The 27,838-nt window shown below is 48.3% G+C and overlaps 1 protein-coding gene across 4 annotated transcripts in view; it reads left to right on the top strand.

The window, feature by feature from the left end:
- espn (espin) overlaps positions 1 to 27,838 on the top strand; it is a 167,979-nt gene that overhangs the window by 52,886 nt on the left and 87,255 nt on the right. For all 4 annotated transcript variants that reach the window (XM_087980336.1, XM_043676084.2, XM_043676086.2 and 1 more), the window contains exons 5-7: positions 2,169 to 2,300; positions 8,472 to 8,691; positions 13,761 to 14,029. In XM_087980336.1, the coding sequence (XP_087836462.1) occupies positions 2,169 to 2,300; positions 8,472 to 8,691; positions 13,761 to 14,029 (621 nt within the window). The remainder of the gene's footprint in view (positions 1 to 2,168; positions 2,301 to 8,471; positions 8,692 to 13,760; positions 14,030 to 27,838) is intronic.

Here is a 27,838-nt window from a genome sequence, read left to right as displayed (position 1 = left end):
AACTGGATCAGTGTCAATGACTCACCCCAGTGTAAATAAAGGGTGACTTGGTGATAGGATGCCAGCCCTTTTCAAATATTTCAATAGCAGCATCTCACTGCTGTCTGTCTTGTGATTCAGTGCCCTTGTGTTTGATTTGATGCTGCTCTAGCACAATTTGTGAGGCAAATGTGACCCGAGTATGAATCACAATCCAGTTTAGTAAGAGGCTGCGTGGTGGCTTCGTGGTGAGCACTGCTGCTTCACAGTATTAGGGACCCAGATTTGATTCCAGCCTCAGCTGACTGTGTGGAGTTTGCACATTCTACCTGTGACTGCGTGGGTTTCCTGCAGGTGCTCTGGTTTCCTCCCATAGTCCAAAGATGCACAGTTTAGGTGGATTGGCCATGCTAAATTGTCTGTCGGGTCCAAGTGGATTAGCCATAGGAAATGCAGGGTTACAGGGATCGGGTGGGTCTGGGTAGGATGCTCTTTGGAAAGTTGTTGCGGACTCGATGGGCGAAATGGCCTGCTTCCAAGCGGGAGGGATTCTATGATTTCAACTAGACATGATGTCCAGGCTCCTACTTTCCTTTAAGTGTAACTACTTTGAGCATGCTGAACATTCTGTGTGTAAATTTGGAGAGCAGAGCAAACATGAGGGACCTGCAGAGGAGAGAGAGAGAGAGAGAGAGAGAGAGAGAGAGATAGGATTCTCTAGCCCTCCCACTACTGAATTAATGTAGCATCATTAAAGCCATGAAAGATGTTTCACAGGAACACCAATAGACCACTAATGAGCCACAAAAAGAGACAGAGGGACAGAAAACAGCAAGTTTATTAAAAGAGGTAGGTTTGAAGGAGCATCTTCAATGAAGAGAGAGAAGTAGAGAAGTTATTGAAGACAGCTTTAGATCTTCAGGTCCAGGCAGCTGAAGGGATGGTCACCAGTAGTCAGACAAACTGAGTCAGCAATGCACAGGAGGTGATTAGCTTTGCAAGCCCCAAAGGGCACTGCTGGGTAAAATTCCACTGTGGACAGTGGATAGTGGACAGTGGATTCTCTTCCCTGTTCTCCCTGCCTGATGCTATTTGATTGGTTGGATTTTTTTTTGACAAGTAAGTCATATAATGCTCAGAAGATATTGTCAGTCTCAAATACAGTGCCATCCATTCCCTCTTAATGACCCAGCCATGGTTATATTTGTTTTAGTGCTGTACCCCTCTAAACCCTTCCTATTTATATACCCATCCAGATGCCTTTTAAATGTTGTCGTTGTACCAGCTTCCACCACTTCCTTTGGTAGCTCGTTCCATATACACACACCTCTGTGTGTGTGTGAAACAGTTGCCCATTAAGGTCTGTTTTATAGCTTTCCCCTTTCACCTCAAACCTGCATCTTCTCGGTTTGGACTCCTCTAGCCTGGACAAAAGACCTTGACTATTCACCTATTCCATGCCCCTCATGATTTTATAAACCCCTATAACAATGTCCACCGCTCTGCCTTCATCAGATTTCTTTATTACTGTCCACAGATTCATGTCATTTGGAAACCTTCTAAGCAAAACTCAGTGCTCACCGCAATTTCTTTAGGAGTAGGGCTGATGTTGATTAATTAATCTGCCTGCATTTGATCGACAATCTTTGAGAATCCCCATGAGGGAGTTATTCATTCCTTAATCTTTTAATTCACAAATAATGAACTGAAAACACACATACACATTGTTTTATATGATATATGAAAAATAAGAGATACAGGTCAAGATGATGGTGAGTGTGGATTCTGCATTTTTAAAGGCTTATTACAAAAGGATACACAGACGCTAAAAAGGAAAGGGAAATTGTTTCTGGTGGAGAGAGGTTAGTTTAATAATATGAGAAACAGCACATATCGGATGATAAATTTGAAGATGTATAAAACAGAATAAGATAAAATTATGTTCTAACTCAGATACTATAAATAAATATACAAATAGTGCATCACAGTATTTGCCATCACTTATTATTTTCTATTATGATTGCAATGGCTGCATTCGACGTTTAAAATGTAGACTGAAATTGTACTTGTTATCTTCTGTTGCTGATCTATTGGTGAATTATCAAACAATGTGTTGTAACCAAAGTGGTGACGTCTATTATATTTTTCCACAGTGCCAGATTCTTACTATTTCTCTTATTTTACCACAGTGTTGTCAAATCTTAGTGGTTAATGGTGTTGATCTGACTGTCCGTGATCGTGATGGCTACACATCCGCAGATCTAGCTGAGTACAATGGACACAGTCAATGTGCCAAGTACCTCAAGACTGTTGAAAACATGGTAAGACAAATAGAGCAGAGAACTGTTCACAGGCATTTATTTACAAGTGAGATTTTTTGATCAGTATCACCATAAGAGTCATTTCCAGTTTAGAGGACAAATCTATTGTTCCTGCTTTGTTTTTTATTTTTCTCCAAATAGAACCAATGTGTATTTAGGGACAAGTTCCACAGACACAGATGGCTGTTCAATATCTGACTCTGATGTCCATCCAAGAAGTTTAAAAAAAATCATTTAACTTCAAGCAATCAGGATTAAACCTTTACCTGTCTTGAGTATTCACACTGTGGAAAAAAAAGTGTTTCAAGTATGCATTATCATTTGGCATTTAAGACAGAGTTCTGTGAAGGTGCATGGTCAGAAAGTCTTTTGAAACAGTGACCTAACTACACTATTTCATCAAGACATGTGCCTTCATTGCGTAGCGGGTGACTGTGGAGTTAATTGGTGAGTTATTTATTTTGCTGAGTTTTATAAACAGACCAGAGGCCTATAGCTTTTAACTTCAGTTCAGAAGAATCAGGAGTTCAGTTCAGAAGGGTGAATAGTTTTCTCCTTGCAGGAGAATCACATTTTTTCAGTTCAGTGGCAAGCAATACACTAGCCAGGTGGCTGGTGAAGCTTCCCGGCCGGGAGAGCTTGAATAATTTTATTTCAATTCAGTCAGGAGATACGAGATTCACTGGCAGGACCAGCGATAATTGTCCATCACTAATTTCCCTTGAGAAGGTGGTGGTGACGGTCTTCAGATTGTTAGAAGCAAAAAGGTTTGGCCATCAGAATTATGAAAGGTTCATGCTAGCAGTTGGAATTATAAACCTGTCTCAACAGTTCAAGAGAAAGAAATTGAGGAGATAGTTAAGTGAAGGTTAGGGAGTTGTGACAGAGTGATATTTCTGTGGAATAGTGTTGGGACACAGGGAAACATGATACAAGGTGGAGCATTTTAGAGGTCTGAAATTTTTCCATTCCAAGGGTAGTGACCAAGTGCAATTCTCTACTGCAGAAAGATGTGGAAGCCTAGTCACTGAACATATTCAAGGAAAAGGTAGATACATTTCAGATGCTTAAAGGTATCAAAGCATATGGGGAGAAAGTGAGGATATGGCATTGAGGTAGAGGGTCAGCTGCAATAATATTGAATGATGAAGCAGGGACTTAAAGAGCCAAATGGCCTACTCAGCTCTTTGTTTTTATGTTTTTAAGAGTCTGAAAGAGGGAATTATCACAAGTCTGAACGTAGGGCCTTAATACTGTCTTGTAAGGCAGACAGTCAGGATGAGATGATGAAGAGAGCTCTTTGCTTTGTGGTGCTGAATTGCAGCCTTGTCCACTCAAGCACTGACTGGAAATGCCTCCTCCAGCAATGCATATTGCTTCAATAGTCACACGCACTCAAATCCATAATATGTGCAGCTAATGGTCAAGCCTCCCTCCAGATGTAGTAATACTCTGGAAGTTTTTGCTGGATTGGAACACAGAAACAGGAGTGGGTGATTTGCCCATATCTCTCCATACCTGTGGATGGAAAAAATCTTTCAATCTCAGTTTTAAAATCGATTCTTGATCCCACATCAATTGCTTTTGCTGGAAAGCACTTCAAATCTCTGCTACTCTCGGTGTGAAGAACACTTACCCCAGTACTCTCCTGAAAGGTCTGGCTCTGTTTTATTTTATCTTCACCGCATTGTCCACAACTTTACGATCTGTGAACATAGTCTCTCCGAATCGACCTCGTCTGTTCCATTTGATATCCTGAAAACTTTGGGTCTTAAAGTATGACTTCCTTACAGGTTCATGGTCAAGGAGATTCATCCTGCGTTCATTCACTTCCACTGCCATTTATAACATAGTTTGACCAGGATCTCTCAGCGGAATTGGTATTTGTGCCTGATAGATGCAGTTGCATCATGACCATAAATTTAGGCTGTCATGCCAGAATGTTACAACTTAATTCATCCCCTTTGGTCAACATCTCGAAGACAGGAAGCAGGAAAGAAATAACTGCTTTGGATTCCACTCATTATTCTCTGGTAAATCCTGGGGAAATGTATCCTAACAAAGGAAGAATTCATCTAGGCTATGATTACCTTTATGGTTGATCAGCCGTTTCTACTATAGGGATTCTCTCCCTTAAAATGAAGACAGTGCTTGCTCCTGGCAAGAATCTACAAGTGGAATACTTTAACATGAGGAGGCATTGCACTAAAGTTACCACATAGTTCTCACAGAGCAGGGGTCTCTCTGCTCACCAGACATATCTCAGGAGGACAGAATGAGTATGGGCAGGTGGGTCTAGCTTAGTTTGAGATCATGGTCGGCATGAACTGGTTGGACCAAAGGGTCTGTTTCTGTGCTGTATGACTCTGTGGTCATCAAATCCTGAAGTAGATCTTGAACCTGGACCTTCTGGCCTAGACAGAGGGTTGCTACCATCAGGGCACTGCCACTTCCCCCTTCAAGGGCCAATCCACTGTTCTGCCCTCCTCACTGCACTCCTGGTGAAGATCAGAACTCGATTTGGAGAGGAAGCTTCCAGTCTCTGACTGCAGTTCCTGGGTTGCTAATTGCACTCAGGCATTATAAACCCCTGCTGTTATCATCAAGAATGAGGAATGAAGTTTGTCACTTGCAGACAGGATGGTGAAAAGGGCATTTGGCACGCTTGCCTTCATTGCTGAGTCCTTTGAGTGTAGGAGTTGGGACGTTATTTTGAGGTTGTACAAGATGTTAGTGAGGCCTTTTCTGGAGCACTGTGTTCAGTTCTGGTCTCCATGTTATTGGAAGGATATTATTAAACTGGAGAGGGGTCAGAAGAGATTTACCAGGATTTTGCTGGGAATGGAAAGTTTTAGTTATAAAGAAAGACTGGATAGACTGGGATATTTTTCATTGCAGTGTAAGAGATTGTGGGTGCCTTGATAGAAGTTTATAAAATACTGAGAGATATAGATAGAGTTAATGGTAGTTGTCTTTTCCTTGGATGGGGGATTTCAAGGCTCTGGGGCACATTGTTAAGGTGAGAAGGGAGAGGTTTAAAAAAGGAATGAGGGGCAAATTTTTTGCACAGAGGGTGGTTTGACTGTGGAATGAATTTCTTGAGGTTGAGGGTACAATTACAACATTTAAAAGACATTTGGATGGACACATGAATAGGAAAGATTTGAAGAGATATAGGCCAGCATCAGGCAGGTGGGACCAGTTTAATTTGGGATTATGGTTGGCATGGACTGGTTGGACAAAAGGGTCTGTTTCTGACTCTATGACTCTACGATAACCACTTGGTTCCTCTCTGTGAGGAAGGGACATGGACACTGTGCACTCAATCATAGCCAAGGAAAAAGGCATCAAATAGAAATTACAGAGCATCCTTGATGGCACACAGAACTGCTTCTCGTTCAAAACATTTCTGCTATTTAACATGCGAAGCAGCATTGCACTCTCTGTATTCATGCACACAGTTTACTGTCGGATTGTAGCATTCTCAAAGGATTAAAACAAGGGGAAGGTTCATGCTGCCTGCCCCATTGGAGAACAGGACCATTCTTTGCACTGACCTCGTAGACGGGTTGTGTTGATCAGTAGCCAAGCTGCAACTTGTTTTTTTTTATGGTACACAAGCGAGCAAAGCAGCCTGTGGAAGGCAAATGATCGAGTTCCTCTCTTCAGTTGTGACAGCCTCAGCAATGAAGGTGTTAAAGACCGAAGCAGGTCATGTGGTGCCCAAAAAAACTGGTCACAAAAGGCCTAATTATTTTGCCATGATTCCCTAAGGGAGCATTCTGTGTGCTTCCTGAGGACATACAGGTGGATTAAGTATTGTCTCACACGTATATGGAATCTCTGGCTCTAACTTGGACCAGACTAGATTGCAAAGGAACACGCTTTCTCTTGCAAGTTTTCAGTATTCAGCACGCTATGGGCAATGTAAGCAACTTTTTGTTTGACTTTTTCCTTTGGGTGGTGAAGATACTTTTATGGAAATAGTTTAATTGATGAACTAAAGGTAGGCCAGGTTAACTTTTAAGAAGATTGTCTTTTTCAGCTGGAGCTGCGAGGTTCTGATTTAATATTTTAAAATCTTAAGATGGAGAGAGCAAGCCTGTTTGTGTAACGTAGTGGTTGTAGAGTGTAATGTTTTAAGACTGAATTCAGCACTGTAACAAAGGCTACATTGACTCGTTGGTGAATTTCTGTCTGAGGCATTGGCAGGTCTTGTAGCTGGAGAGTTCTACCATTATTCTCACTGTAGTAGAAGATCCTAATTTTAAACAATTTTAATAATTTGTGATCATGTTGGAATTGGACATACTTGACTGTCAGCATGTAAGATTTTGATAGGGTCCATTCACACTGTCCTGACCAATATTTATCTCTCAATGAACAGCACAGTAATAGATAATGTTGTCGTGATGACCTAGCTGTCTCTGGGAGCTTTCAGTGCACAAATTGATAGTGACTTTTCAAACAGTATAATAGTGACTGCGCTTCAAAATTGTTTCACTATCTGCAAAGCACTTTGAGATGCCTGGGCCATGAAATACTCGGTATAAATTCAGATCTTAAATTTTTTAAGAAAGTAGTACATATATCTACGCAACTTGCTGTTTGCAAAAATGTTTTTAAAATGTAACCAGTAGAATATGGGCGGCACGGTGGCACAGTGGTTAGCACTGCTGCCTCACAGCGCCTGAGACCCGGGTTCAATTCCCGCCTCAGGCGACTGACTGTGTGGAGTTTGCACGTTCTCCCTGTGTCTGTGTGGGTTTCCTCCGGGTGCTCCGGTTTCCTCTCACAGTCCAAAGATGTGCAGGTCAGGTGAATTGGCCATGCTAAATTGCCTGTAGTGTTAGGTAAGGGGTAAATGTAGGGGTATGGGTGGGTTGCGCTTTGGCAGGTCGGTGTGGACTTGTTGGGCCGAAGGGCCTGTTTCCACACTGTAATGTAATCTAATGTAATCTAATCTAATCTAAAATGTAATATGCAAGGCTTCTGTGTGTTCTGCTTTCAAGCACTGCATATATTTCTTTAGCGATGGAAAATATAAGAATTTGGCTGTATTCAAATGCACAAAGGTCATACTTCACTCATGAGTTTTCTGTCAGGGAGCCATGTGTGTGGGTGCAGCAATTGATCTCATAGCCCATGGTATAGGGAGGGTAAAATCGATGAGGATTTCCTATTCCTGGTCAATATTCATTGGACTACTCAATCCTGGCCACTGTTCAGTGGGAGTTGTTCCCCTGGTCACTACTTAGTAAACTAGTAATTCCTGGTCAATATTCAGTGGATTGTTGTTCCTGGTCACTAATTAGTGAACTAATCATTCCTGGTCAATATTCAGTGGACTAGTCATTCCTGGTCGCTATTCAGCAGTCGATCCTGGTCACCATTTAGTGGACTTCTCGTTCCTGGTCACTACTCAATAGTTGATACTGGCCATTATTCAGTAACTAGTTCTTCCTGGTCACTATTTAGTGGATTAGTCAATCCTAGTCACTCGTCAGTTACCGAAAGATCTTGGATGCTATTTAGTAGGTTGATCGATCCTAGTCAATATTCAGTGAATTAGTCGATCCTGGTCATTATTCAATAGTTGATCCTAGTCACTAGTCAGTCACCAATAGATCCTCGTCACAATTTAGTGGGTTAGTCGATCTTGCTCACTCTTCAGTCAGCAGTAGACCATGTACCCTGCCTGAGTAGATGGATTCTTTCTGCACTGAAACGTCTGACAGAAGGTGTGTGTCTGTATGGATGGTAAGATTGGACTCAGCTTGATGTCCAAACACAGTTAGTTCTGAAACACGTGTGAAGAATGAGACTGTAGCTGAAAATGTGTTGCTGGAAAAGCGCAGCAGGTCAAGCAGCATGAGAATCGACGTTTCGGGTATGAGCCTTTTTTCAGGAAGAAAGGGCTGCGGCTCATACCCGAAACGTCAATTCTCCTGCTCCTTGGATGCTGCCTGACCTGCTGCGCTTTTCCAGCAACACATTTGCAGCTTTGATCTCCAGCATCTGCAGTCCTCACTTTCTCCAAGAATGAGACTGTACCCTTGAAGAGTGACTGAGTGCACATCCAGAACAGAGTGGCCAGGAACAAGGAGCTCTGCACTGGCAGAGACTGCAGCTTGAATTGCCATTGACCATCATCTTTTTGTCTTCTTTCAGAGTGTGGAACACCGGGTCTTGTCTCGAGACCCGTCTGTGGATCTTGAATACAAGCAGATTGACTCAGGACTGTCGTCCCCCAACACCACTCTCTCATCGCAGCAGCAAGCCAGGTTTGACTCAGGTTCACCGTCCAGCACTCTGTCCAACTACGACTCCTGCCACTCGAGCCAGTCCAGTACGAGAGAGAAGAGGATCAGTCGGCAGGGCGCAGGGCAAGGTGATGTGTCGGGGCAGTAACTGGTCTCACTGAGTGGCTAAAGACATTGGAATAATGTGTTCACATCTGGGTCTTACCCAGGACATCAAGAGCTCAGACAGAGCGCAGAGGAGCTTTACCCAGTGGTGGGGGAGTGGAGAAGCTGGAGTTGTTCATTTCTGAACAGGGAGCATAAACAAGAGATTTGAGAGCAGTATTCAAACTTGTGAAAGGTTTTGACAATGAGGAGCTGGGGGAGAGGGGACAGGGAGGACATCCAGAGCTCGCAGGTTTAAGGGGATTCGGAAAACATACTAGAGGTGATGCGAGCAAAGATTTTTATTTTCCCAGTTATTATGGTGATCTGGTATGCATTGTCTGAAAGATATCAGTTTCAATAGTAATTTATAAATGGGGAATTTAATGGGGAGGTGATGGCCCAGTGGTACTATAGTTAAACTGTTGATCTGGAAACTCAGCGAATGTTCAAGAGACCTGGATTTGAATCCCATCGCTGCAGATGGTAGAATTTGACTAAAAATCTGAATTTTTGAAATTCTGATCTGAAAAATGTGAAGTTTAATAAAAATCTGGAATTAAGAGTCCCCTGATGACCACATGACAACAATTGCCAATTGTTGGAAAAATCTTGAGGGAAGGAAGCTGCCATCCTTACCTAGTCTGGCCTACATGTGGCTCCTGACCCACAACAATGACTTAGCTGCCCACTGGGCCATTAGGGATGAGCAATAAATGCTGACCTAGCCAGTGACGCCCTCATCTGATGAATGAATTTTTAAAAATCGGATATACAGTATACATGAAGTGAAGACATTTTGAGCTATAGTAGAGGAGCTATTTTTTATTCTTGCATGTGATGTGGGTGTCACTGACAAGGTCAGCATTTGCTGCAGAATAACCTGTCTCTGTGCTGCTTAACTCTGTCACTTGATGAACACCTCTGCAACCATTAAAGAGTTAAAATTTAGAATCAAGTACTGTTAGCAGGCCACCTTGCTCTCATGTCTCATGCTAGTGCTTTTAATTTGAACAAAAATTTATTTTTGAAATATTGCTGTACAGGTGGCAAGATAGTATAAACATGCAATTGAAATGTTTGTGCCCCATAAGTCATTACAAACATTGCAGGTGCATTGGCTGTTGCAGTCGGATAATGAGGCTCTGCTTCCATCTAGTGGTAGTATGAAAGATTACAGTCACCATCGCATGAGTAACTTGAGTATAGGTTTGCTTATGTCAGAGTCATAGAGATGTACTGCTCGGAAACAGATCCTTCGGTCCAACACGTCCACGCATCACCAGAAATCCAAATTAATCTAGTCCCATTTGGTCCATATCTCTCGCAACCCTTCCTATTCATTTATCCATCCAGAAGCCTTTTAAATGTTTTAATTGTAGCAGCCTCCACTACTTCCTCTGGCAGCTCATTCCACACATGCACCACTCTCTGCATGAAAAAGTTGCCCCTTCAGTCTCTTTTCAATTTTTCCCTTCTTACCTTCAAACCTATACCCTCTAGTTTTGTGCTGTGCCACCCTGGGGAAAATACCTTGTCTATTTACCAGATCCATTCCCCTCATGATTTTATAAACCTCTGTAAGATCACCACTCAGCCTCTGACACTCCAGGAAAAACAGCCCCAGCCTGTTCAGCCTCTCCGTAAAGTGAAACCCTTCAATCCTGGCAACATCCTCGTAATTGTTTTCTGAACCACTTCACATTTCACAGCATCCTTCCTATTAGTAGGGAGACCAGAACTAAGGAGGAGAAAGTGAGGACTGCAGATGCTGGAGATCAAAGTTGAAACTTTATTGCTGGAACAGCACAGCAGGTCAGGCAGCATCCAGGGAACAGGAGATTCGACGTTTCGGGCACAGGCCCTTCTTCAGGAAGACCAGAACTAAACACAGTATTCCAAAAGTGGCTTAACCTGTGTCAACTCAAAGTTATTTGATGCTTGAAAATAATTGGAATGATCTTCTATGAATTGAACCATTTCATTCATTCAGCATGGAGGACTTTTTTGGAACAATTTCCATTGAAATGAGCGACAACTTTGAGCAGTGAATTGTGGTGCTGCCCTTGCCATAGCATCTAATGTTGTTAGTCTTACAGATGTTAAGGCTGGATATACAAATTGAGTAACTTCCATTTATACTTTTTTACAGAGTGAATACAAACATTTCAGTATGCAAGTAGTGCTGTCATGTTGAGCCCAGTACCTTCAGGAGTTCATTCTGTCCTGGCAACCAGCCCAACCTTTTCTCCTCTGGCTTAATGATACTTTGCACTTTATATCTGAAATGTTTGAAGCAAGGGAGAGTTGCAGCGTTGAATGCAACTTAAAGTAGGGAGTGACAACAGAGCTCTTAAAATCTTGTGTTGTACGAAATATTCAATTATTTAAACAGGAAACGTGTTCACCTGAAGGATGGTATCAGTGTCAGAAAAGGAGTTTAGTTTCTTCCTTCTTTCCTTGCTGGCTGTGTCCCTTTATTGAGGTAGTGATGTATGCTGGGGCCCAGTTGCACAGTCAGTATTAGTAACAGCAGAACATTGAGGGGACATCACACTAGGGCCTCATTATTCATTGGCTTCATATTGGCTGGGCTGCTCCCAGTCAGAGCTACCTCGACCAAGTTTGTTACCCTATTTTTTCTTGTTCAGGTGTACATAAGCCTTTGTTTATTTTATTCATTTATGAGATAGAGTGTCACTAGCTGGGCCAGCATTTAGTACCCATCCCTAATTACCCAGAGGGCTGTTAAGAGTCAACCACACATTGCTGTGGGTCTGGAGTCACATGTAGGCCAGACCAGAGCAGTCCTGAAGAAGGGTTACACCTGAAATGTCGACTTCTCCACCTCCTGATGCGTTTTTCTAGCCTCCTGCCTGTCGATACCAGATCAGGTAAAGATGGCAGCTTCCTTCGCTAAAGGACATTAGTGAACAGGATGGTTTTTTTCTAACAATCGATTCATGGTCATCATTAGATTCTTAAATCCAGATATTTATTGAATTCGAATTCCATTAAATGCTGTGATGGGATTCGAACCTAGGCCCCCAGTACATTACCTGGGTCCCTGGATTAACAGTCCAGCACTAATACCACGAGGCCATTGCCTCCCGTTAGTTACTCATTCGAAAGATACGGCATTACAATCCCTAATTGCCCTTCAAAGAGCAGTGCCAAGCTGCCTTCTTGAAATGCCGCAGACTCTGTAGGTAGAGGTAGTGCCTCACGGCTGGGAGGACAGCAGTATCTGGATCTTGACACCTGCAGCTGGTATAATCTGAGAAAGATTACAAGTCAAATTCATGGGATTGCTTATCTCTGTCACTAGCTGGTCAGACCAATGAGCTTTAAAAGGAAGACCTGTGGGTTCTGCCTGATGTCAAGTGGGAAACTGATTTCACAATAGTACATTCCATACCTCCACTTGCCCTAAAGGGCCACAGAGTACTTCTGTGATACAGTGATGTGGGAAATACAATTGTTTCTGTAATGTGGGAAATTCAGCCGCCAATTTGCACCCAACAAGCTCCCACAATCATCAGTGAAGTGAATGACCAGTTTGTGGGACTGGGTGAGGGTCAGATATTGGTTTGGTCATCAGGGAGAATCCGAGATGACAGACATGGCCTTTGGTTTAGAGCTGATTTGAAAAACAGGGCTGTGACAGTGCAGCACACTCTCAGTACCAAACTGTCAACTCTAGGTCACACACTCAAGTTTCAAGAGTTGAATGTGAACCTGATTTAGAGGAGAGTGAGAGTTACCTACTAAGTCAAGGCTGACTCATCATTTTACTTTTGCAGTTTGAGATGAGTCCGGGGGAGCAGGCACTTAGTGAGAAATCCTGTTTTACATAATAACTGGGAGTTTTGGAGTGCGGCTAATGTCATATTTCAGAGAATTCTACTCAAATTATTTGCTCCCAAGATTCCTTATATTGATATTATTAAGACATAGTGAGGGGAGACAATGTTGTAGACGTGGTGCCATCAGATTAGTAATTTGGCAAACCCAGATTATTGCTCTGGGGACATGTGCGCTTGCAGGAGCTACCAACGTGGGATATTCGGCCAACCACAACAGCAGCTAAGTTAATGAATCGCGAATATAGGGCTCTTGATGATAACCATGACAACTGATATCCGGAAGGAAATCTGTCATCCAGCCTAGTCTAGTGTCCAGCCCCCACAGCAATACCCACAATGACCAGAAACTGAATTGGACTGGTCACATCATTACAAGAACAGGTCAGAGGTTAGGAATCTTATTGTGAGTAACTCACCTCCTGACTCCCCAAAGCCTGTCCACCATCGACATGGCACAAGTCAGGAGTGTGTTGGAAGACACCTCACTTGCCTGGATGGGTGCAGCTCCAACAACATTTAAGAAGCTTGGCGTCATCAGCAGCCATTTGATTTACACTACATTCACTCCCTTCCACCTTCAACGTTCCGTAGCAGCAGTCTGTGCCATCCACAAGATGCACTGCAGAAATTAACCAATAGACGGCATCTTTCATATCCTTTCATAGACCACTTCCATCTCAAAGTACAAGGGCAGCAGATACAATGGGACATCACTCCTGCAAGTTCCCCTCTGACCCACTCGCCATCCTGATTTGCCATTCTTTCAGTGTCACTGGGTCATAACCCTGGAACTACTTCCTTAATGGCACTGTGGGTGTACCTACAGCACATGGACTGCAGTGGTTCACGAAAGCAGTTCATTGTCACTTCTCAAGCGCAACTACGGATGGGCGACAGTTAAATTGAATTAGGTTTATTGTCACATATACTGAAATGAGTACAGAAAAACATTCACAAGTCACCACTTACAGTGCCATCTTAGTAACAACGTAACTAGGTACAGATTCTTCAAATCCAGATGCATGAAAAGTAAAGGAAAAAGAGCAAAGGTTAAGATATGTTGCTTGTATTGTTTTAAGATAAAGTCTTTTGAAGTTTGAGGGATAAACACAGTTGGTAGATTGCACGTGCTGTGAAAGTTGTTTCTGTGTTCCTCCCATATTCTGATGGTATTCCCTAATTCACAGGGCCAGCAACTGTTACGGAGATGGACACGTACATACACATGTTGAATCCTGAGGAGAGCCAACAGAAGGGCAAGGCAGCTGAAGGCACAGCCCTTCCCCCAGCCCCCACCTTTCCTGCACCAACTCCGCCAGTGACCTCTGACCCAACGCCCCCACCTCCCACTTACCCAGCACCAACCCCTCCGGAGGCAAACCCAACTTCAGAAAAGAACGTGGCCGTAAAGAGTCATCTTCGCCACTCCGAGAATGAAACGCCAAAAAGACATGAGGTGAGGATGCTACATTAATTACTATGGCAACCAGACATCAAATTACCAGCCATCATCCCATAATGGAATGAAGACGTGCCGAGCTGAATAACCCACGTTGATAGCTCCTGCAACGGCCAATTATCAATGTTTATTTTAGTTACAGAAAAAACTAGGAACAGCAGTAGGCCATTTGGCCCTTTGCTCCTGTTGCACCATTCACTATAATCTTCTACCTCAGTACAGGTCAGGGATACAGACCATGCGCAGGCAGATGGATTGTGTTGAGAATGGCATCATAGTTGCGCAGACATGATGTGCTGAAGATCCTGATACTGTGCTGAGGTTCTGTGTTCGATGTAATATCCATTTTCTCCCCATACCCCTTGTGCCTTCCTTCTGTGATTGAGACTTCTGCGGGTTCACTACCTTTGGATTGAAGAAATGTTTCTTTATCTCAGTCCTAAATGGTTTACCCTTTTCCCGAGTCTCTGTCCCTGGAAATCTTTTTCAGCTAGAGGTGGTGGGAATCTGGAACACACCCCCTGAGAGTAGTTGAGATGAGTAACCTCACAACCTTTAAAAAGTACTTGAATGAGTACTTGAAATGACATAACATTCAAGGCTGTTACAACATTGAAAAGGCATCTGGATGGGTGTAGGAATAGGAAGGGGTTAGAGGGATATGGGCCAGGTGTTGCCAAAGGGGACTAGATTAATGTAGAATATCTGGTCAGCACAGATGAGTTGGATGGACAGGTGTGTTTCTGTGCTGTCCATCTCTTTGACTCTCCTGCAGGAAAGTGAGACTAGTGTAGATTTAATGTAGCTGGTACAGACATGATGGGCTGAAGGGCCTACTTGATACAGTATATGGTTCTCTACTTATTTTTTCCTTTAAGAGAATGTGGGCATCTCCGGCTGGGCCAGCATTAATGGCCACCCCTAATTGTCCTTAAGAGGGGTTGATGAGTTGCCTTCCTGAACTGCTACAGTCTTTGGGGATAAGTTGGTGGTGGTAGGAAAAAATGATGGAGCATCATGGTAGTCATTGAGGATGCCAACTGGGACTCTGATTCAGGCTGTTTTAGTACTGTGCCAGAAACCTGATTGGCACACAGTCTGATGACAATTCCAGCCTAAAGTCTGCCCCATCTTGAGGGGGCAAAGACTGGGGAGGGAAGGTGAAGAGTAGGGAGTGCAGCTGGGTTGTGAGAGAGACTGAGGGTAAGGGTATCTGGGCAATGGAGATTGTCATAACAAATGGAAGGCACAAAGCTCCATAGTTCTGAATTAACCATGATGTATCAATTATATATCCACAAGCATCCACTTCCTGCACCACTGGAGCAGCAGTGTGTACTATCTACAAGATGCACTGCAGAACCTCACCAAAGATCCTCAGGTAGCACCTTCCAAACCCATGACCACTTCCATCTAGAAGAACAAGAGCAGCAGATACATGGGAACACAACCACCTTCAAGTTCCCCTCCAAGCAACTCACCATCCTGACTTGGAAAAATATCACCATTCCTTCACTGTTGCTGGGTCAAATTCTAGAGTTCCTTCCCTAATGGCATTGTGGGTCAAGGCAGAGCAGGTGGACTGCAGCAGTTCAAGAAGGCAGCTCACCACCACCTTCTCAAGGGCAACGAGAGAAGGGCAGTAAATGTTAGCCCACATTCCACAAATGAATAAAGAAATTTATAACGTCAAATGCCAAGATTTACTTCAGCTTTTTTTTCCCTTAATAAATACTCCACATCCTGTCAAGATGACTTCAGTTCCAGACAGTTATTCGTTGCTAAAAATGAGTGGCAGTGTTGAGGGGAGGACACCCTTGTTCACTTTATCTTTACACGGCGTGTTGTTGACAGTGTAGCTGGGCTGCAGTTGGCCATGCCAAGTAGCTGCGATGAAATCAATTGCTGAACACATTTGGTTTGGTCACTGGGAACACTGGGCTGAGTTTTACAGCACCTCACGCAGTTGATCCAAGGTTTGGGAGGGGGAGTTGTGGTTCATTTCTTTTATGAGGGGTGACTTTGCAGTATCCTCCTCTGATCTGTCCCTCCTTACGTGGGGGTTGGGGTTGAATATGGCAGCCCACCCACCATTTTGAAGTAATACACTAGTGAGCTTGTTGCCATGACCCATTGATCAGAATTATCTGTTGTCCATGCAGTGGCCTGGGCAGGCCACTTTTTTTTTAAAGAAATCCACATAAAAGGCTGGTGGGTATGACCAATGGGGGATACCCTGTGCACCTCCCGACATAACCCCCACCTCAATTTGTCCCACCCACTGTGCCTTCAAAACCCGTCTCTCCTTGCCCCCTGTCTCCCACTCTATCCTTGCCTTCCCATTCCATCCTAATTCAGCATAAACCCCTGGGAGGGTATGTTCCTCCTCTTCGTGCCCCTCCTTGCATTCCCAGCGGCACCCGTCACCCAGTCCTGGTCCTGTAGCTCTTGAGGGTGGCACTTGTTGGCACTGAGGAACAGGAGAGTTCCCTGGCTCACTTTGTTCATGTCGACGTTAGCCGGCTGCTATTGTCTGGTGAACTTTGCTGTGTGCAGAAGGCCTGCCTTTCTACATTTCTTCCAGGAGTCACGGACCAGCAGTATTCTTCCCACTGTAAAATCCAACTACTTCCATATCCGTCATCGCTTACCAGGTCAGAATGCAGAAGACAAACTGCACCTTCACCACTGTCTCGTTCTCTTTGAAATTTCTAGATTTCTGAGATCCCCTTGTCATTCCAAACTCCATATGAACCTCCTCCCACACGTCTTTGTCATCTGCCATCAACATATCCTTCCATTGCTTTCTCCTTGCTGTCTATATTGGGATCCTGCTGAACTTCATGTCAATATGGTGGCAGCTACCCTGAGGATATGATACGACACCATCCTCTCCTCCCTTCCCCAGTCCTGCACTACCCTCTCTTCCCCTTCCTTCTCCTCCACCACTCTCTCCTACCCTCCATTATTCTCTCCTCCTTCCCTTTCCCTTTCTTCTCCCCCACGATCCTCTCCTCCCCTCCACTCCCTCCCTTCCCTCCCCTCCTCTCCTCTCCTCCTCCTCCCTCTCTTCCACCTCCATCTCCTCCTGCCTCTCCTCCCCTCCACCCCCTCCCGCCCGCCCGCCCGACCCCTCCTCCTCCTCCCGCCCCGCCCGCCCGACTCTTCCTCCCCCTGCCGCCCCGCCCACCCGACCCCTCCTCCCCCTCCCTCTCCGCCCACCCGATCCCTCCTCCCCCTCCCTCTCCTTCCTTCTCCTCCTCTTCCTCCTCCTCCTCCTCCTCCTCCTCCTCCTCCTCCTCCTCCTCCTCCTCCTCCTCCTCCTCCCTTCTTCCCCTCCTCCTCCTCCCTTCTTCCCCTCCCCCTCCCCCTCCTTCCCCTCCTCCCATCCACTCCTCCACACCTCCTCCCTCCCATCCACCCCTCCATCCCTCCCCCCTCCCTTCCTCCCTCTCTCCCTCCCCCTCCCCTCCCCTCCACTCCCCCCTTCCTCCCCCCTCCCCTCCCCTCCCCTCCCCTCCCCTCCCCTCCCCTCCCTCTCCCTCCTCCCCATCCTCCCCTCCCTCCATCTCCCCACCTCCCCCCTCCTCCCCCTCTCCCCCCCTTCTCTCTCCTCTCCCCCCCTCCCTCCCCCTTCCGCTCCCCTCCCCTTTTACCTCCTCTTCCTCCCCCCTCCCCTCCCTCTCCTTCCTCCCCCTCCTCCCCTCCCTCCATCTCCCCACCTCCCCCCTCCCCTTCTCTCCCCTCGCCCCCTCCCTCCCCCTTCCCCTCCCTCCCCTTTTACCTCCCCTCCCTACCCCCTTCACCTCCCCTCCCTCCTCCTCCTCCCCCTCATCCACTCCCTTCCCTCCTCCTCCCCCTCCCTCCCCCCCTCCACCTCCCCTCCCTCCCCCCCTCCTCCTCCCCTCCCTCCCCCCCTCCTCCTCCCCTCCCTCCCCCCTCCTCCTCCCCTCTCTCCCCTCTCCCTCCCCTCTCCCCTCCCCCTCGTACCCCTCTCCCCTCCCCCACTCTCCTCTCCCCCCTCCTCCCCTCCCCTCCCCTCCCACCTCCTCCGCTTCCCTCCCTCCTCCTTTCCTCCCCTCCCCTCCCTCCTCCTCTCCCCTCCCTCCGTCCCTCCCTCCACTATTACTACCCCCTCCCCTCCCCTCCCTCCTGCCCTCCCCCTCCGCTCCCCACCCTCTCCCCCACCCACCCCCCCTCCCCCTTCCAACTTGCCCCTCCCCCTCCTACCTTCCCCCTCTTCCCCCCTCCCCTCCCCCTCTTCCCCCCCATTCCCTCCCCTCCCTCCTCCCTCCTCCTCCCCTCCCTCTCTCCCCCCCTCCCTCTCTCCCCCCTCCTCCCCTCCATCTCTCCCTCCTCCTCCCCTCCCACCCCCTCTCCTCCCCTCTCTCCCCCCCTCCCCCCCTCCCACCCCTCCAACCCCCTCCTGCCCCCTCCTCCCCCCTCCCCCCTCTCTCCACCACCCTTCTCCTCCTCCCCCCCGTCCTCCTCCTACCCCCCCGTCCTCCTCCTACCCCCCCGTCCTCCTCCTACCCCCCCGTCCTCCTCCTACCCCCCCGTCCTCCTCCTACCCCCCCGTCCTCCTCCTTCCCCCCCGTCCTCCTCCTTCCCCCCCGTCCTCCTCCTTCCCCCCCGTCCTCCTCCTTCCCCCCCGTCCTCCTCCTCCTCCTCCCCCTGTCCTCCTCCTCACCCCCCCGTCCGCCTCCTCCTCCCCTCCTCCTCCTCCCCTCCTCCTCCTCCTCCTCCTCACCCCCCCCGTCCTCCTCCTCCTCCTCTCCCCCATCCTCCTCCTCCTCCCCCCGTCCTCCTCTCCCCCCGTCCTCCTCTCCCCCCGTCCTCCTCTCCCCCCGTCCTCCTCCTCCTCCCGTCCTCCTCCTCCTCCCCCCGTCCTCCTCTCCCCCCGTCCTCCTCCTCCTCCCCCCGTCCTCCTCCCCCCGTCCTCCTCCCCCCGTCCTCCTCCTCCTCCCCCCCGTCCTCCTCCTCCTCCCCCCGTCCTCCTACTCCTCCCCTCCGTCCTCCTCCTCCCCCCCCGTCCTCCTCCTCCTCCCACTGTCCTCCTCCCACCCCCCGTCCTCCTCGTCCTCAGCCTCCGTCCTCCTCCTCCCCCCCGTCCTCCTCCTCCCCCCCCGTCCTCCTCCTCCCCCCCCCGTCCTCCACCCCGTCCTCCTCCACCCCGTCCTCCTCCCCCCGTCCTCCTCCCCCCGTCCTCCTCCCCCCCCGTCCTCCTCCTCCTCCCCCCCGTCCTCCTCCTCCCCCCCCGTCCTCCTCCTCCTCCCCCCCGTCCTCCTCCTCCTCCCCCCCCGTCCTCCTCCTCCTCCCCCCCCGTCCTCCTCCTCCTCCCCCCCGTCCTCCTCCTCCTCCCCCCCCGTCCTCCTCCTCCTCCCCCCGTCCTCCTACTCCTCCCCTCCGTCCCCCCCCGTCCTCCTCCTCCTCCCACTGTCCTCCTCCCACCCCCCGTCCTCCTCGTCCTCAGCCTCCGTCCTCCTCCTCCCCCCCGTCCTCCTCCTCCCCCCCCGTCCTCCTCCTCCCCCCCCGTCCTCCACCCCGTCCTCCCCCCCCCGTCCTCCACCCCCCCGTCCTCCACCCCCCCCGTCCTCCACCCCCCCCGTCCTCCCCCCCCCCCCGTCCTCCCCCCCCCCCCGTCCTCCCCCCCCCGTCCTCCCCCCCCCCCCGTCCTCCCCCCCCCCCGTCCTCCCCCCCCCCCCGTCCTCCCCCCCCCCCGTCCTCCCCCCCCCCCGTCCTCCCCCCCCCCCGTCCTCCCCCCCCCCGTCCTCCCCCCCCCGTCCTCCCCCCCCCCCGTCCTCCCCCCCCCGTCCTCGTCCTCCCCCCCCGTCCTCCCCCCCCCCCCCCCGTCCTCCCTCCCCCCCCGTCCTCCCCCCCCGTCCTCCCCCCCCCGTCCTCCCCCCCCCCGTCCTCCCCCCCCGTCCTCCCCCCCCCGTCCTCCCCCCGTCCTCGTCCTCCCCCCCCCGTCCTCGTCCTCCCCCCCCCGTCCTCGTCCTCCCCCCCCGTCCTCCTCCCCCCTCCCCCCCGTCCTCCTCCCCCCCGTCCTCCTCCCCCTCTCCCCCCCCCCCGTCCTCCTCCCCCTCTCCCCCGTCCTCCTCCCCTCTCCCCCCCCATCCTCCTCCCCCTCTCCACCCATCCTCCTCCTCTCCCCCCCATCCTCCTCCTCTCCCCGTCCTCCTCCTCCCCCTCCCCCCCTCCCCCTCCCCCCCCGTCCTCCCCCCCGCCCTCCCCCCTGCCCCCCCATCCTCCCCCTCCTCCCCGCCCCCCCATCCTCCCCCTCCTCCTCCGCCCCCCCGTCCCCCTCCTCCTCCGCCCCCCCGTCCTCCTCCTCCCCCTCCCCCCCGTCCTCCTCCTCCCCGTCCTCCTCCTCCCCGTCCTCCTCCTCCCCCTCCCCCCCGTCCTCCCCCCCCCGTCCTCCCCCTCCCCCTCCCCCTCCCCCTCCCCCTGCCCCCCCGTCCTCCCCCCTCCCCCCGCCCCCCCCGTCCTCCCCCCGCCCCCCCCGTCCTCCCCCCGTCCTCCCCCCGCCCCCCTCCCGTCCTCCCCCCTCCCCCGTCCTCCCCCCTCCCCCCGCCCCCCCGTCCTCCCCCTCCCCCTCCCCCCGCCCTCCCCGTCCTCCCCCCTCCCCCTGCCCCCCCCCCCCGTCCTCCCCCCGCCGTCCCCCCCCCCGTCCTCCCCCCGCCGTCCTCCCCCTCCCCCCGTCCTCCCCCCGCCGTCCTCCCCCTCCCCCCGTCCTCCCCCTCCCCCCGTCCTCCCCCCCCGTCCTCCCCCCGTCCGTCCTCCCCCCGTCCTCCCCCCGCCCCCCCCCCGTCCTCCCCCCTCCCCCGTCCCCCCCCCGTCCTCCCCCCCCGTCCTCCCCCCTCCCCCGTCCTCCCCCCTCCGTCCTCCCCCCTCCCCCCCCCCCGTCCTCCCCCCTCCCCCCCCCCGTCCTCCCCCCTCCCCCCCCCCGTCCTCCCCCCTCCCCCCCCGTCCTCCCCCCTCCCCCGTCCCCCCCCCGTCCTCCCCCCTCCCCCGTCCCCCCCCCGTCCTCCCCCCTCCCCCGTCCCCCCCCCCGTCCTCCCCCCTCCCCCGTCCCCCCCCCGTCCTCCCCCCTCCTCCGTCCCCCCCCCCGTCCTCCCCCCTCCTTCCCGCCCCCCCGTCCTCCCCCCTCCCCCGCCCCCCCCCCCCGTCCTCCCCCCTCCTCCGTCCCGTCCTCCCCCCTCCTCCGTCCCCCCCCCCGTCCTCCCCCCGCCCCCCCCCCCGTCCTCCTCCTCCCACTTGGTGGTCAGACGTTGTGCAGTATGTTGTTGTGTTGCAATTAAACTCATTATGAAATCAGCAATCACAAGTGCATTTTGCAGTCCAAGGCTGATCGTGTCAAAACAATCAATCAGTCTTGTTAAGTTCCATTAAGCGTAGCAGGAGTCCTCAAGGCTGTTGTGAGAACCAGTTGCTTTTATTTATTGACCAGTGAGCACTGACTGAACACTCTGCCCCATTAGGAAAACTTACACTGTTTAATTAACATCAAACCTGATGCAGACGGCTGTACTAATATAACAAAATAACTCATTCCATTTAATTCTCGGTCTGGGAATGTTGTCAGTCTCAGTCTTCCTGCTTGTTAAAGGACTTGCACTGGTTGCATAATCTTTTTGGAACTTGGGTGAAGCAGAAAGCTAATGGGAGTTGATGTTTTTCAATTCAGAGTTTATATGAAACATCAGTATAGCAACAACATCATGCAAGGAATTGCACTTATCCAGTTTCTCAATTTTACAGCATACTGAAGTTCTTTGCAACACAAGGAGTGTAGTCACTGTTTGAATATGGGAAATTCTGTGCACAGCAAGCTCCCACAAACAGCAATGTGATAATGACTGGATAAACTGATGTGAGTTGAGGGTTCCTTGTTGAGTGACACAGAGGAACGGTCAAGTTCTTGGTTTAATGTGAAAGTGGATGGGAAAAAAATAAAGTGGAGGGTTAGGAGTGCCCTGTCCCCACCCCACGGGCAGTGCTGGGCTGAAACGTCACCTGTGAGATTCACATTTAGGGACGGGTAATCTACGCGGGGAAACACAAGGCCATTCGACCATTTTTCTCGGGTGATAGGGAAAGAGCTGGGGGAATAGGATCCTCTTTCAACTGCTGGTGGCTGGAAGGGATTATCGGGCAGTTTCAGTGATGCCCACATTAGACATAACATGTTTAAATAGAGGGATCCCATTCAGCCCTCAATATTGCTCAGCCATTAATGGCACCAGGCCAGCCCTGTATCTATCCACCTTGGTTCTGTAGCCTATAAATCTGCTGCTGAACTAGAATTTAACAGTCTCGAAAGACTGGAATTTTCAGGTGTGCCTCAACAACCTTTTGGGAGTTGCAGTTTCACATTTCCGCTCTGGGAATGGAGATGTTGGTATCTTGGTGTCATCAGTGCCCCTCAGTGTGTAGCTCTTCCTCCCCTGCGTCAACTGATTGGAGCTTCAGCTACCACTCCAGAGATTAGAGAAACACATCACTCCTGACATTATCACATTGAATGGATGGAGGACTGCACAGTTGGAGATGCTGTCTTTTGGATGAGACGTTTAACTGAGGCCCTTCGATGAGGCATTAAATAAAGGCCCGGTCTGTTCACTCAGGCGGAAGGACCCATGACACTGTAAAAGGCTGACATTTATCCCTCAACCAACGTCATTAAAGCAGATTATCTGGTCATTGTCACAGGGCTACCTTTAGGATCTTACTGATCAGGATTGGCCTACCATCTTTCCCACTTCACAACAATGACGGCAGGTCAAAAAGAGAAACCTGTGACATGCTTTTCAGACATCTGGAATTCATTCAAGATGCTATGTATAAATACAAGTTTTCTTTCTTTTAAATGAGAGAGGAAAAGCTAGGAAGGGGCTGGTTCTTCCAGCCTGGTTGTCTTGAAGTTTTGTATTTGTGCAGCTTCCCATTTGTTGCGACCAATCTAATTAATTGAAAAAAAAAACTTGTAAATGATGTTTGGTCAAATTAGTCCTTAGTGTAATTATCTGTTTCTGTCTGGCTCAGCATTTCCCTTGTGGCTTTGACCAGGGCTCCAGTGAGCTCTCGACTCATTAAAAATTGAAATTCCCTTCTGCAAGTATTTGGTGACAATTCATTATTCGGGAAAAAGATACTTTTAAATTGGGTCATCAGAGAGAAAGCAGTGCAGTTTGTGACAAAACAAAAGCTGAAAGGGAGAGTGATTACTGAAGGGAGATGAAAGGGAAAACAACAATTATGTAATTTTGAGAGTAGCATTGACCCCCATATAACAATCAAAAACCTACCAACTTTACAAGGTACTTAGCACTCAAAATGAAGATTAACAGGACAACAAAAGTTGCTTCTGTCAGTATTTAGTAATTTGTAGGGACAAGTTCACACTGTTGCTTTCAGTAGAGCATCGTAAAGTTGGGGTTGGAGCATCTAGTGAAAGCTTGGGATTGACCCACCCCTCCCACTGCAATGATCAACCCCCCCCTTCCCTTCTCTTAATGGTCTTCTGCTCTCCTGCATCACCCTCGCCTCCTCCCAGAAAAAGTTCCCTGAGGAGGTATGGCAAGCCTCAAAATAGGATCACAGTAGGAAGAAGGTTGGGAAGTGTTGGCATACAGTGTGCAAATGTAACAACAACAATTTGGATATTTATATAGTGCCTCTAATATAGTAAGAGTCCTAAGGCATCAGAAAATAAGCAATAATACTAACACGTATTAGGAGAATTTTAAAATTCATTCACAGAATACAGGCTGGTTAAGCTAGCTAAGCGGGCAGTTAAAAGTCAATCACATTGCGTTAACCTTAGAGTCACATGAAGGTAAGACCAAATGCTAAAGGGCATCATTGCACTAGATGGGTTCTCCCCCAACAATCATTTCCTGCTCATTATCAAACTGTTCATTCCAGCTTTACTTGAAATTGATTTCAAATGCCGCCATCTGCCACGGTAGAATTTGAGTCAGAGATCCCTAAACATTCCCTGGGTCTCTGGATTAATAGCCTGGTGATAATACCACTAGGCTGTCACCTCCCTTAGTGGGACAGTTGTCTAAAATGTAGTCAAAGAGATATGTTTTCAGGAGGAGAACAAGATAATGTGAGTTGGAGAAGCTTAGGGAATGCACTCCAGAGCTTTGTTCTTCCACAACAGAAGACATGACTACCTACAGTGAAATGGTTAAAATCAGGAATTCTCAAATGCCAGGATTAGAGGAGTGCTTACCGAGTTCTGAGGCTGGATCGATCACAGATGGGGAGGGCTAGAGCTTGGAAGGTTTGAGGAAATGATGGGAGTTTTAAAATTGCAGTTGGGTTTTGTTGCAGATGTAGAATAGGGTGATCCTGGTAATGATGCACATATGATACTGAAAACTCAGTTCAGGCTGAAACATAGAACTGGGGTCACAAACAGCCTGGTTTAGCCTGTGACAGTCACTGACTGGGTCTGCAAAATGAATATCCCTTGAGTAGCCATAAATAGCCAACCCCAGTAGGGACAATGACTATCACTAAGCAATATGGGTGAAGGAGTTAGTTTCAAGGAACAGAATACCCAGAAGTTGGTTGAACCCATTGTGAGTGGATCTTTCAATTTAGAGTTTATCCTGAAGCCTTGTTGATGTGTTAAATGGTTCATTAAAAACTCCATGGCATCATTTAAAGGAAAACATGCAGTTCTTCTTATATTCTAGCCACCACCCCTTGACATTCAATGGCGTTACCATCACTGAATTCCCTCACAATCAACATCCTGGGAGTTATCATTGATCAGAAACTCACCACATAAACACAATGGCTACAAGAGCAGGTCAGAGGCTAGGAATACTGCAGCAAGTTATTCACCTCCAGACTCCCCAACCCTCCACCATCTACGAGGCACACATTAGGAGTGTGATGGAATACTCCCCACTTGCCTGGATGAGTGTCCTTTGAGGCAATGTGTTTAACCACACGAGTCCATTATTTGGTTTCTGTTGCTGCATCGAATATTCTTGGAGAACTGGTTAGAATGTTCTCTGTTCTTTGTACCTCTCAACAATAATTCCTCATATTTATGGAACAAAATTCTTCAAATCAGTTTGTGAAGAGGAGCTGGACAATTTTTCTTTAATTATTCATGGGATGTGGGTGCCCCTGGCTGGGCCAGCATTCATTGCCTGTCCCTAATTGTAGTTAAATATCAACCACAACATTGCTGTGGGTTTGTAGTCACATGTAGAGTTGACAGTTTCCTTTCCTGAAGGACATTAGTGAACCAGAAGAGTTTTTCCAGACGCTTTATTGAATTCATATTCTACCATCTGTCATGGTGGGATTTGAACATGGGTCTGCAGGATGTTACCTGAGTCATTAGATTAATCATCCAGTGATAATATCACTAGGCCATCACCTCCCCTAAAGTCAGCAAGATGTTGAGAGAATTGCTACAAAATGAAGAGTTAAAGATGCACGTTTGGGAGTGGAAAGGATTCTGACAAAATGTGGGGCTTAAGGCCGAGAGTTCTATCATGAGTGCACATCATAACTGAAGGCTCAGCCAACACTGATATATTGAAGGAGCCAAGGTTCCTACTCGTCCTTGAGTAGTGCCAGTGGATCTTTTCATATGCAGTTGCACATAGTTTAACATCTCAGCTGGCACCTTCGGCAGTGCAGCACTCCCATTGAAGTGTCAGGCTGGGTTTTGTGCAGCAGAATCAGAAATGTGACTTGAGCCTTTGAACCCAGTGGTTTGAGATTGTCCCATATGCACATTTTCCAGGTAAAGGCACTACACAGCAGTCGATGGTGATTACTGTCGTTGATTTTTTAATTGTCTGTCAAAGACATTGAGGTACATTGTTGCTTCCTGGCCCTCTGGCTGACATTAGTTAACTTAACCCAGTGCAAAGATCAATCACAAAATGTTCCTGAGGCTGGTGGCCTTTATCCTCAGTGGTCCACAAATTTCTCAGCTTTGGCATCAAGGATTCTCTCTCTTTTCTGTGTCCATTCGGGTTCATCTCTGTAATTGGGCCTTTGTTGCATATTCTCTGATGTTCATTTCTACATGTTTTGTCTTCAGTGAGGTGGAGTGCACAGGGAGACAATAGCTTAACCATTATTTATTGTTCAATATGTAAAGAAAGGAAAAAAAAACCTTGCACACAAGCAAGGAGGAACTTGATTGGGCAGTAAGTATGAATGATGTCATTGTCATTTCAGCTGATAGGTTTAAATAATATATTTAGGGTCATGGTAACAGTAGAAGGTAGCTAGTGTGTAGTTGGTGTTTCAGGTATCAACTCTGGGTTACTGTACAATTCTACTATTGAAGGATCAGTAACTTCTCGACTATGCCCATGCAACCTCAGGTAAGTAAAACATTTCAGTTTACAAACCTACCTTAACATTGTGCCTGTTTTAGATTCATGAATGTTTTGGTTTCTGTGTCTGGAATACTTGGGGGAGAAAGTGAAACCCAATTTAACTAAGATAGTTTGATTAAAATTACCTTTACAATGAGGCATTCCGTTTGAAATGCTACAAAGAGAAATCAAAATTGCATTCGAGTTGCATTGTCATTTGAATGTTTTTGTCCTTTTCTTACATCCTTCTCTTATTCTAGTGATACAGAGACTTTGTTGGTAAGGTTCATGTCGATATCAGATTTTGATTTTTAACAGATTTATTTTCTGTACAAATATACAGAGCTTGATGAATTTCAGTTCCAGGAACATTGCAGTGAGACTTGGAAGAGGGTTGTATGTAGCATGTTTTTCTCTGAAAACTCATACTGTGATATTCTTTTCAATGTTCGTATTTTTGGCTTTGTAGTTTTATTGTCAATAACTTTGTTGAACTGTTGTAATTGGATTTGATTCACCACTCCATTCAACTAACGTCTATGTGATTTCCATTGAAAAGTAATCAGGTAGTGGAATAGGGAACTAAAGATGGTTTATTTAATGCAAAGTGTGACTTTGACTTAACCTAGGAATTCTGATGGAAAAATAAAAAGTGCTGCATTTTAGATGGACCCTATTGTTGGCCTTCTGTCCATGTAAGACTGAGATAGAGAGGTTCTTGATTATCAAGGGTTACAGGGAGAAAGCAGGAGAATGGGGTTGAGAAACCTATCAGCCATGGTTGAATAGCGGAACTGACTCAATGGTTGAATGGCCTAATTTCTGCTCCTATGTCTTATGGTCTTACGATGGATATATGGGAATTCAAACCCATTGGGAATAGTTTCACTTCATGAGGTGAACTTTTGCTGATGGCTGAAAAGACAAATCTTGATGTGAAGGAAACATAAAAATGTCCAAAATCTAAGTGAGTAGAAACTCATTTTTGCCTGTTTCTAAGGCCTTTGGTAGGTGGCGCTCCGGACATATACAGGAGATACCTTGATCAGTAAATTATTCAGTAGCACCTTTCAAAAGGGAGTTGGTCTCTTTAAGGATGGTGGGTTAGGCTATATGTAGGCCTGGTTATCCTAAATGCAGCTGGTCTGTTGCTGGCTGCCCAGTTACAGGGAGGGGGCCCTCGATCTGGGATTTTCCCTTCTACCTGCAAAGGCCCTCAAAGGCCACTGCGTTGGAACCACTTACCGAACTGGTCAGAGCTGCACTTCCAGAACAGAGTGCAAGCCTTCAACCCAACGCAACCTCTTGGCCATCCATTGCACACCCTGCTGCAGCATGAACAAATTCCTGTGACACACTGTTTAATGTCAACAACCTGTTCCCATTTGGCAAAATTACAACTTGTGGGTTTAAATCGGCCAGTGTAAAGTATTACAAA

This window comes from Chiloscyllium plagiosum, unplaced genomic scaffold (genome assembly GCF_037043375.1).
Source record: "Chiloscyllium plagiosum isolate Xiang-an unplaced genomic scaffold, Cpla_swu_hap1 HiC_scaffold_37, whole genome shotgun sequence".
Classification (NCBI taxonomy): domain Eukaryota; kingdom Metazoa; phylum Chordata; class Chondrichthyes; order Orectolobiformes; family Hemiscylliidae; genus Chiloscyllium; species Chiloscyllium plagiosum.
This window is presented reverse-complemented; position numbering and strand designations above follow the sequence as displayed.